The sequence below is a fragment of the Equus asinus genome, chromosome 8, assembly GCF_041296235.1.
Source record: "Equus asinus isolate D_3611 breed Donkey chromosome 8, EquAss-T2T_v2, whole genome shotgun sequence".
Taxonomy (NCBI): Eukaryota; Metazoa; Chordata; class Mammalia; order Perissodactyla; family Equidae; genus Equus; species Equus asinus.
In genome coordinates this window covers 32,954,581-32,964,994 of record NC_091797.1, presented here as the reverse complement: position 1 = coordinate 32,964,994, position 10,414 = coordinate 32,954,581, and the positions used below count along the sequence as shown (strand labels likewise).

General features: G+C 46.3%; 2 protein-coding genes across 2 annotated transcripts; both read right to left on the bottom strand.

Annotated features, from left to right (window-relative positions):
* Positions 1–378: 378 nt before the first annotated feature.
* On the bottom strand, positions 379–5,447 carry LSM2 (LSM2 homolog, U6 small nuclear RNA and mRNA degradation associated). The gene is made up of 5 exons (XM_014831657.3): positions 5,194–5,447; positions 4,533–4,600; positions 1,134–1,164; positions 974–1,033; positions 379–861 (listed from the first exon to the last, which is right to left on the bottom strand). The coding sequence occupies exons 1-5, from the start codon at positions 5,194–5,196 to the stop codon at positions 736–738; spliced, it is 288 nt and encodes a 95-aa protein (XP_014687143.1). The 5' UTR covers positions 5,197–5,447; the 3' UTR covers positions 379–735.
* An 893-nt stretch (positions 5,448–6,340) lies between these two features.
* On the bottom strand, positions 6,341–10,353 carry LOC106825061 (heat shock 70 kDa protein 1-like). Its single transcript, XM_014831659.3, has 2 exons — positions 10,122–10,353; positions 6,341–8,694 (listed from the first exon to the last, which is right to left on the bottom strand). The coding sequence occupies exon 2, from the start codon at positions 8,679–8,681 to the stop codon at positions 6,756–6,758; it is 1,926 nt and encodes a 641-aa protein (XP_014687145.3). The 5' UTR covers positions 8,682–8,694; positions 10,122–10,353; the 3' UTR covers positions 6,341–6,755.
* Between the last annotated feature and the right edge of the window lie 61 nt (positions 10,354–10,414).

Below are 10,414 nucleotides of genomic sequence, written 5' to 3'. Positions count from 1 at the left end.
ACAATAAAAATTGTCACTTGTGTCTATCTGCTATAGATATTCAGTGTACTGGTTTGGCTGGGTTGAGGAAGAAATCCGGCAGCATCAAATACATGTTGGTATCTCATAACATCGTCAGTTAATGGAAGAACAGAGATGGAAGCCCTCGTTGTAGGTACAGTGTAAGCAAAAAGCCATGTAGGTAGAGGCATGTTCAGGAAACACGGTGTAGTCTAGTCGAGGTAATTACATGGTTTATACCAAGGACAGTAGTGGCAGATAATGCTGGGATCGGTTGGATTCTTGGCTGGGGTAATGGAAAGTAACAGGGTTTGGGTGAATTCCCCAGCCCTTTCCCACCCTCCAGCCTCCATCCCAAAACACACGCAGAACCAGAACTCAAATTTGCATCATAAATTTTATTCCCGATGCGGGACAGATTACTTCCATCCCCAAAATGAATCACATGCTATCCTGGAGAGATCTAGGAGCTTCTCCCACCATCTCCAGGGAAGAAGTGAGAAAGGCAGGTGCTGGGGAGAGGGAAGGCTTTGCAGTTCCCCAGCCTACTTATGCCCCCCTTCTCAACAGAGGATAGCTGCTCCCCAGTATTCTTCTCATCCACTCATCCCTTAAAAAAAAAAGTCTATTAAAAACAAAACAAAAATAACATCTCAAGTATGGGAGGGAGGGGTCCTGGGCTGTGACTTGAGGTTAAGGGCCACCAATGGAAGGGGGAGCGAGGAGGAGGAGCCATCACTGTTTCTGCTGTAGGGCCTCCTTCCTTGCTGCATCCTGTAGCAACTGTGTGTCGACCTCATCTGCTGGCAACTGCACATAGCGGACCACTGAGCCCCGGATGAAGCAGTTCTTCACTGATAACTAGACAAAGAGAGACAAATGTGAAAACATCCTTAAAAATGTCCTCTGTCCACCCAGGAGCCTTCTGCCTTTAAAGCTGTTTCCTCCTCTCCACCCTAGCCCCCCAACTTACCATGTGAGGGTATTTCTCAGGGTCTGTGACACTGATGTCAGTTAGTTTGATGTTGAGATACTAAAAAAAAAGAACACCATCACTAGACCTACAGACAAGATGCAATCACCCAACCCTCTCCTTCCCCAAGACCTGGTTCAGGGCCCCGTCTATGTCTCACCTGATCCACAGAATGGAGGGTGCCACAGATGCTGTCGGGGCAGAGGGAGGGAAAAGTCAAATTAGTTTACTTCAAAGTCAACATAGAGGTGGCTTCAAAGCAGGGATAGGAACACAGCTGGGGGAAGTCAAGGACTTGCGGAGGCCAATGAAACCAAAAGGGGGCACTCCGAAGCCCTGAAGCAGGAAAGACTGCTTCCAGAGTGCCGCGTTACTTTAGACCTCACATCTCCTCTCCCTAGACCAACCCACTCCTCACAGCCACCATGAAACTGCTATGGCTAGACCTGTATTCTATCTTTATTCCACACAGAACTTCTAACTTTTACAGGCACTTTATAATCTTTTAGCTACTTTACAAAGTAGCTATTACCATCCAGGGGCTCAGAGAGGTTGTGTAATTTGTCCAAGTTTAGAAGAAATAAACAGGGACTTGAGTCCAGGTCTATCTGACTTGCAGACCATCAGCTATTTTCAAACATTTATTGCCTTGGAACCAGTGCCCCATATGTAACACACATACAGTAGCTAGCATTGTTCTTGATGATGAAGGCACAAGGGACATCCTCTCCCTTCCCCAATCCTTGAGCCCCCTGAAATGTTAATAAGGAATACTATCAAAACACCAGTGTTCCAAGCCATGCTACCTCTGCCCCCCAACTTCTTTAATTTCTGTCAATGGCTTCAACACTAAGTCCTACAACTCAAACCCTCTGAGCTGCACTTCCCATGAATCCCCCATATGCTGATATCTTTCTAATAATTGTTTCCCTTTTTAGTTTGACTTCTACAAACCAAGGTCTTATTACATCTCAATCCAGGCCAGCCTCCAACCTGGCCGTCCTCATCCTAACCGTCCTGCATGTCATGACCAGATTCTAAGTTCTTTTGAGCCATGGTTCTCAAACACTGATGTGTGCTCAAAGGTTTGAGTCCATGACAAAAATAGTTAACAGGCTAGTATTGTGTGTGTTGAGTGTGTATGTAATGTGCTAAAGGCTGTCAAGAGTTTTTTTCCTAAGAATAACTGCTCTTTAATTATCCTTCCTATCTTTATGGTATTAAAAAAATTTTTTTAATGGAATGACTATAATAAACGGCAATTTTAAAAATGTCTTTATCTTGCCAAAGATAAAGTTCGAAGTTAGCTGTTGGACCCTAATTTTTGTAAAACTCTAAGTCTTTGAAATCCAGTGTCTGAGACCTACTGCCTCAGTGCTGGTTTCACCATATCCCTGGCTGCTGAGAAACCTGACAGCACCCTACCACACCGTGCAGCAGTGAAGTAACTTTCAGGAATTGCGTAAGGTGGTGTCATTTCATTCAGTCCTTTAAGAATGAGATATTTGGCACAAAACTGGTGTGACAACAAGCATGAGAGAAAGAGCTTTTCTCCCAAACCAATGGACTGCTTCCGGACCCTGTAAGTCCTCGCTTTAGGACCTGGAGCTATAACAAAACAGTTATTCTTTCCGTATGGTGGCTTCCAGGAAGGAGAAAAGAGGAAAATCAAAAACAAGTCAATTTACAGAATTGCCTAGGGCTGGTTCTGGCTTCCACATCTGTCACTAGATATGGCCCTAATCTATATGCCATCAATACTATATGCATTGCCAGTGCTGCAGATGGAAATCTCTGATCTAAAAGGCAAGTCGCTCCCCTCACCATTCTCTGCCATGTCGATGTTTCCCTCACTAAGAAATTATCTCCCAAAGAAATGAGACACTGTTAAGGAGAGAATACATTGATTCAAATTCTAGAAAGTTTGGACAACCAGATACTAAGTATCAATATTTTAAATGAATATTTCATTTTAAAGGATTTTTTTCTAAAGAAACAATCAGATGTGTACAAAGATGTACGCATGAGGACGTTCAGGGCAGCAACTTTTGTAAAAGCAAAGAAGTGAAAACAGCCTAAGTGTCCAATAGCAAGATCTTGGTTAAATTAGTTTCAGCTAGCTAATAAAAATGTCATTCAGACACTAAGAATGTTAAAAATAAACTTTATTGACAGAAAATATCCAGAACATACTGTTAAGTGAAGAGCAAGTTTCACAACTGCATAGAGAATACTACTCCAGTTTTAATTTAAAAAAAGGTGGGGTGGCGGCAGACAGAATTGGATTTCAGTTCTGGCTGTCATTTACTAGTTGTGTAGACTTGAGCAAGTCTTTTAACCTATCTAAGCTTCAGCTTCCCCATGTATAAAACAGCACCGATAGTATATGTCATGTAGGGGAGTTATGAGAATTAAATGAGTTAATAAAGTACTCAGAATAGTGCTTAGTTGACAGGAGGTTCTCAAATGTTAGCTATTTTTCTTTCTTTCAGCATACATTTATTAAGTACCTACTATACACCAGGCCTATGCTAGACTGAGGTACACAACGGTAAGCTTAAACATGGTCCTGGCCCTGAAGGACAGGCCATAAACAGGAAATATATTTCTATGAAATCACAATCTGAGAAGTATCCACTAGGAAGAAAATAAGACTTTATGATAGAGAGGTCTACTTGATGACAAGGACTAGGAAAAGTCACTCCAAGGATACAGCATTTTTTTCTGTGTCAGGAAGATTAGCCCTTAGTTAATACCTGTGCCAATCTTCCTCTGTTTTATGTAAGATGACGCCACAACGTGGCTTGACAAGTGATGCTAGGTCCACGCCTGGGATCCAAACCTGAGAACCCTGGGCTGCCGAAGCAGAGCGCATGAACTTAACCACTATGCCACGAGGCCAGCCCCAAGGATATAGCATTTACTCCAACTCCTGAAGATGATTAGGAGCTAATGATACGAAGAGGTAGGGAATGTAAAAGCAATACAGACAGAAGGGACTGCATTGGTCATGCGTTTACCCTTTACATTTTCTTTCCAAAGGGAGATTATGCCACATGTACTATTCTGCAACAGCTGTCCATATCAACGCGTCTCTTTCCCATGTGACAGCTGTATAATATGGAAGCACAGTACCACAATTTAATTAACCCATTCCCTATTGATGGCTATTTGTTTCCATTTTTTGGCTATCACAAAACTACAGACCTCTTTGTACATATATCTCTACTTGTGGAACTAATTCTTAAATTTCTAGAAGTTGGGTCAAAGGAGTACATAATTTAATTAGAAAAAATAAAAATATGTTCGTTTTGCAGAAAATTATTACTGCTGCCTCCACCTTCTAACCTCTCTCTAGCACTTATTCTTTATATATTTCTTTGTATTGTTTTCCAATACAAGATACAACTCCCCAGCTAATCTCTAAGCGTAACGCACAATTCATTTATTTCTTCCGTATCTCTCACCTTCCCTAATTCTCAAATATTTGTCAAGTTAAAGAGGTGCTAGAGTCCTGGACACATCCACCCGCTATAGATTTGCTGGAATAGGTACCTACCTCAGGTCGTTCTTGAGTTCCACGACCACATCCTTGCCCACAAGGGACTTGAAAAAGGAATAGAAGAGCTGGTGGGAGAGAGGGGGGAACCATCATGTGGGAAGGGACGTGGTACAGAGGAGCGTCCCCGCCAGTATTACCAAATACCGGTAGTGGGATCCCGCCACATCTCTGGCAGTTCTCAAAACTTCACAGGAAAGAATACTCAGTGACGGGGATCAACGGCTGGAGCCCAGATGATTCTGCACACTTCACCGAGCCCGACATAAAGCCCCAGAGGGAGGCTCTGCCCGGCACCCCTCGGGCTCTCCGGGCCGTCTCTCCATCCACCCCCTCTCCTGGTGTCCTGTCCACTCCTCCCAGGGAACTGTAGAAAGTATCCCACCCGCACCTCCCAAGCCTGGTCTCCGTCAGGGAACCGCTCCTAGAGGTCTAGCTTTTCCCTCCTCCACTGTCCCCGCCGACTCTCTTTTTCTCCTCATAAGGGGAAAAAAATCCCATTTGCTCAAAAGAATTTGAGGCGCAGGAACCAAGGATGGAGGGAGAACTCCAGGGCCCAACTCCGGCCCAGAGGGACAAAGCCGGGACCCCCACTGCGCCCCAGACCGTCCGAACCGCCCGCGCTCCCGAGGGCGCCCCCTTATGACGTCACGGCACCTACCATGGTGTTCACCCGCGCGCTGCCGGCCGCACCGGGAGGCGAGAGCCGGGTGCCACGGGCGGGAGGCCGGGCGGGAACCGGAGCGCGAGCCCGCGCGTGGGGCGGGGCGGGGACGCGCTGGCGCAGCGGGGAGCGCCCTGCAAAGCTCCGAGGAACGAAGGAGAGCGCGCGGCTAGCTCGCGGCTCGGGGGAGCGGGCGGGATAGGGCCGGGGGGACGCTGAGGCCGGGAATGGGGCGGGACTTCCTGCCTTGTGACTTCCTCCCGAAGCGGTGGGCTCCTACCGCGCAGGCGCGAGCCCGAGCTCCTGCCCGAGCGTTGGAGAGGGTGGTTGCCTCCCAGAGGCTTTGTTCTTGTCTATAACAGTACAGGCCACAGCGTGATTTGCTCACCTATGGGCACTTGCCATTGAAAACTGTTGGGGAGTTTGTGAAAACTCATATGATTTATACACTTTTGTATATATGTTACACGTTGATAAAAAGTAAAAAAAAAAAATGTTAAGGATTCCTTGAGATTAGGAGCCTGAGCACAAATCTTGATTTTATAAGGGGTTCCCAATAAACATCTCTCTCCCAAGGACCCAACCTCAGTCCACATTTCTTCTACACTTTTGCCTAGCACTGTCCTGTAAAGGACTGAGTAAAACCAAACACAGAGACCGGCTCAGGGATAGAAATACCCATTCTAACATTGCACTTATGCCCCCTAAAACACAAAGGGACACAAATGCACACTTACATATATTTCTATACTCATGTCCCCAAGGCTTTTACAAACATGAAATATTATGTAATAGGTGAGAACATGTTTTCAAGAAGTAAGACTGTACTAAATCCTCCATTTCTCATCTTGAATAAAAGTACCCGTTTGTCAGGAGTTTGTTGTAGAAATGTTTTCTGCATGTAAAGGGTGTATAATAATGGACTCTAAGTGCACAGGTGCTGGATCTCCCAGACCCCACCTATAAGTGATATCAGGACAATGAGTAGGACTTTGCCCGGCCAGCCGAACCCTTAGCACTTAAACCAGTCTATCACTGAATATAAGCAGTAATTAGTTAGCAACTTCTCTAGCTGAGGCTAAAGGTGCCTGATGGTGATGTTATTTTCCTGCTTGAAATAATAAGCTCATGAATATTCAAATACTTTGCCCTTACCAGCTTTAATCATTCACAATTAGCTCATAATCAGACCACACATGCTCTCTCTAGAAACTCTGCTCTTCCTTACTTTTCAAAATACACGCACAGTCTAAAGATGCCAGAAGCAATGTGCTTTAGGAACAAATTTACTGAGTGACACATAACCATCCACACAGGAAGAAGAAAGTTGGGGAGGCCAGAAATAAATAACAGACATTCAAATTCATCAATGGTTCGAAGAGGGGCCTAGTTTGGAGCTGAAAGTTGGAGTGTGAAAAGTTGATATATGAGACACCTCCATCAGAATCCCAAAGAGATGGTAACAGGTTCAGGTCCAGTCAACTCAAGAATCATAACAATGTTTGAAGATGAGGAGAACAAAATTCATCTTAAGGCCCCCTCCAGCTCCAGATGAAAGATTAATCTACTTCTTCGATGGTGGGGCCTGTGGCAGCCCTTCCAGGCGTATACCCTCTTCCACAGGCAGGCCCGGCACATCCTCCCTGGTAGAGTTTTGTGATAATTGGGTTACACACTTTCTCGAGTTCCTTTCTCTTATGATCATACTCATCTTTCTCAGCCAGTTGATTGGCCTCCAGCCATGAGAGGACCTCATTGCATTTAGTCAGTATTTTCTTTTTATCAGACTCACTAATCTTGCCCTTCAAGCCTTCATCACTCACAGCACTCTTCATGTTAAAAGCATAGGATTCTAAGGCATTTTTTGCAGAGATTTTCTCTCTCTGGGCCTCATCTTCAGCTTTATATTTCTCAGCCTCCAGAACCATGCGCTCAATCTCCTCTTTGCTGAGGCGGCCCTTGTCATTGGTGATGGTGATCTTGTTGGCCTTGCCTGTGCTCTTATCCATGGCTGTTACATTAAGAATACCATTGGCGTCGATGTCAAAGGTCACCTCGATCTGAGGAACTCCTCTGGGTGCAGGGGGGATTCCAGTCAGATCAAAGCGTCCCAGCAGGTTGTTGTCCCGCGTCATGGCCCTCTCACCCTCGTAGACCTGGATCAATACCCCTGGCTGGTTATCTGAGTAGGTGGTAAAGATCTGCGTCTGCTTGGTGGGGATGGTGGAGTTGCGCTTGATCAGGACAGTCATCACGCCCCCCGCCGTCTCCAACCCTAGGGACAGGGGAGCCACATCCAACAAAAGCAGGTCCTGTACCTTTTCAGACTTGTCGCCCATCAAAATGGCTGCCTGTACTGCAGCCCCATAGGCCACCGCCTCATCGGGGTTGATGCTCTTGTTGAGATCACGGCCGTTAAAGTAGTCCTGCAGCAGCCTCTGAACTTTAGGGATACGGGTGGAGCCCCCTACTAAAACAATGTCATGGATTTTAGCCTTATCCATCTTCGCATCACGAAGAGCCTTCTCCACAGGCTCCAGAGTGCTCCTAAACAGGTCTGCACACAACTCTTCAAACCGGGCTCTGGTGATGGACGTGTAGAAGTCGATGCCTTCAAAAAGTGAATCAATTTCCAAGTTGGCCTGGGTGCTGGATGACAGCGTCCTCTTGGCCCTCTCGCAGGCGGTGCGCAGCCGCCTCACAGCCCGCTTGTTCTGACTGATGTCCTTCTTGTGTTTCCTCTTGAACTCTTCCACAAAGTGGCTCACAAGCCTGTTGTCAAAGTCCTCTCCACCCAGGTGGGTGTCCCCAGCTGTGGCCTTTACCTCAAAAATCCCATCATCTATGGTCAGGACGGACACATCAAATGTGCCTCCACCCAGATCAAAGATCAGAACATGTCTCTCTCCCTGACCTGCTTTATCTAAGCCATAGGCAATGGCAGCAGCTGTGGGTTCGTTGATAATTCTTAGCACATTGAGACCCGCAATCACACCTGCATCCTTGGTGGCCTGGCGTTGAGAGTCATTGAAATAAGCTGGCACAGTGATCACAGCATTGGTGACAGGGTGGCCCAAAAAAGCCTCAGCAGTCTCCTTCATCTTAGTCAGCACCATAGAAGAAATTTCTTCAGGGTAGAAAGCTTTTTTCTCCCCTTTGTAGGACACCATTACCTTGGGCTTGCCTTCGTCATTGATTACTTGAAAAGGCCAAAGTTTCATGTCTGATTGCACTACAGGATCATTAAATTTCCTGCCGATCAGACGTTTGGCATCAAAGACAGTGTTCTGGGGATTCATGGCTACCTGGTTCTTGGCTGCATCCCCAATGAGCCGCTCGGTGTCCGTGAAGGCCACGTAGCTGGGAGTGGTGCGGTTGCCCTGGTCGTTGGCGATGATCTCCACCTTGCCGTGCTGGAACACCCCCACGCACGAGTAGGTGGTGCCCAGGTCAATGCCAATGGCCATTCCCTTAGCAGCAGCCATGGTTTTCCGAGGCCTGAGGAGAAAGAATGAGAAAAACTTTTGGCAGACGGCTTTTTAAACTTTATTTATTTCTTACTTTTAATTGTGGTAAAATACACATGAAATTTACCCTCTTAAACATTTTTAATAGTACTGTTCAGTACTAAGTTCATTCACATTGTTGTCCAACCAATCTCCAGAACTCTTTTTATGCAAAACTGAAATTCTATACTCATTAAACAACTCCTCATTCCCCATCCATCCAGTCCCTGGCAACTGCCATTCTACTTTGTCTCTATGAATTCACTACTCTACGTACCTCACATTAGTGGAATTATATACCATTTTTCTTTGTGTGACTAGTTTACTTCACTTAGCATAATATCCTCAAAGTTCATCTGTTACAGCACGTGTCAGACTTTCTTTCCTCTTTAAGGCTGAATGATGTTCATTATATGTATATACCACATTGGTTTATTCACTCATTCTCTCCGTGGACACGTGGGTTGATTCCATCTTATGGCTACTGTGAATAACACTGCCATGAATTCAGTCTACAGGAATCTTTTGGGTATACAAATATCTCTTCCAGACCCTGCTTTCATTGCAGAGAGCTTTTTGGACAAGCTAGACAAAAGTAGTCTTAGCCAACTGGAAGGAAGTGGGAGGCATGGGGGTACACTGTTTTTGATTTCTCACAGGGCCTACTCAACTGTCCTGTTCCTATGTCTGTGATATATTTTATTCTGAGATCGTACCTGTCTCCTGCTGAACTAAAATTATTTTACGTTCTGCTCTCCTCATAGACATTAATCTCCGCACTTGAGTTAAGCTGCCTTTCTGGGCTCCTTTACCCTCTCTACTAGGGATCTGTGGGAATAAATTTGGACCAGTCTAAAGAGGTCTGCTAGGAACCCAATCAAACGCTCACAAGTTTTCTCAGGTGAGGTGGAACGCTGCAAGCACTATCTTTCTGGGCCAGCCCCATGGCTGAGCGGTTAAGTTCGTGGGCATCGCCTCCGCAGCTCAGGTTCCGCTGCTTCAAATCCTGAGTGGGGACCCAGCACCGCTCATCAGGCGGTGCTGAGATGGCTCCCACATAGCAGAGCCAGAGGACCTACAACTAAAATATACAACTATGTCCTGGGGAGCTTTGGGGCGAAGAAGAAAAAAAAACTGGAAGATTGGTAACAGATGTTAGCTCAGGTGCCAAGCTTTAAAGAAAGAAAGAAAAAAAGAAGTATCTTTCCCTTTCTGCAGGATAAAACTGTTATCTGGATACAGTGAAAGGCTCTGACCAATCCCAGCTACCCTGGAGCTCCTCAAAGGATTCCCCTTCCCACGGTGACCAATGCCCCCATACCTTACACTTAAACAAACTAGAGACCCTTGCAGCACTCTCTCAAATAAGGACCTACCAGCTCCCATTCAAATGAGAGCTCTCCTGCTCTCCTGACCTACCTCGTGTCCCTCCGCCTTCGATCCAGTTTGGTAATGTTCGGATTAGAACCCTCTGATTGAGAGCTCCCTCAACATGGAAACTGCGCAGCCGGTGTCCCCCCACCCCCTCCCTCCCCGCCCTACAACTTTGAGCCGGCTCCGGTCCCACCATCCTGCTTCCATTCTAGCCCATGAGGTCAGGGGTAGCATGTCCATTGTAACGCGACTGAGGGGGAGAGGCGTCAACGTCCCCGCCCCACTTTCGTAATGTCAACACTACCGCCCAGCCCGCCCCCCACCCCCAGATGCCGCCC

Bases quoted from the DNA above. Each gene is read 5' to 3' on its own strand.
- LSM2 (XM_014831657.3), bottom strand. The intron at 1,034-1,133 runs GTGAGACATAGA...CTTTTTTTTTAG, and splicing joins CCCTCCATTCTGTGGATCAG to TATCTCAACATCAAACTAAC. The intron at 862-973 runs GTAAGTTGGGGG...CTCTTTGTCTAG, and splicing joins CTGAGAAATACCCTCACATG to TTATCAGTGAAGAACTGCTT.
- LOC106825061 (XM_014831659.3), bottom strand. From the start codon at position 8,681: ATGGCTGCTGCTAAGGGAATGGCCATTGGCATTGACCTGGGCACCACC.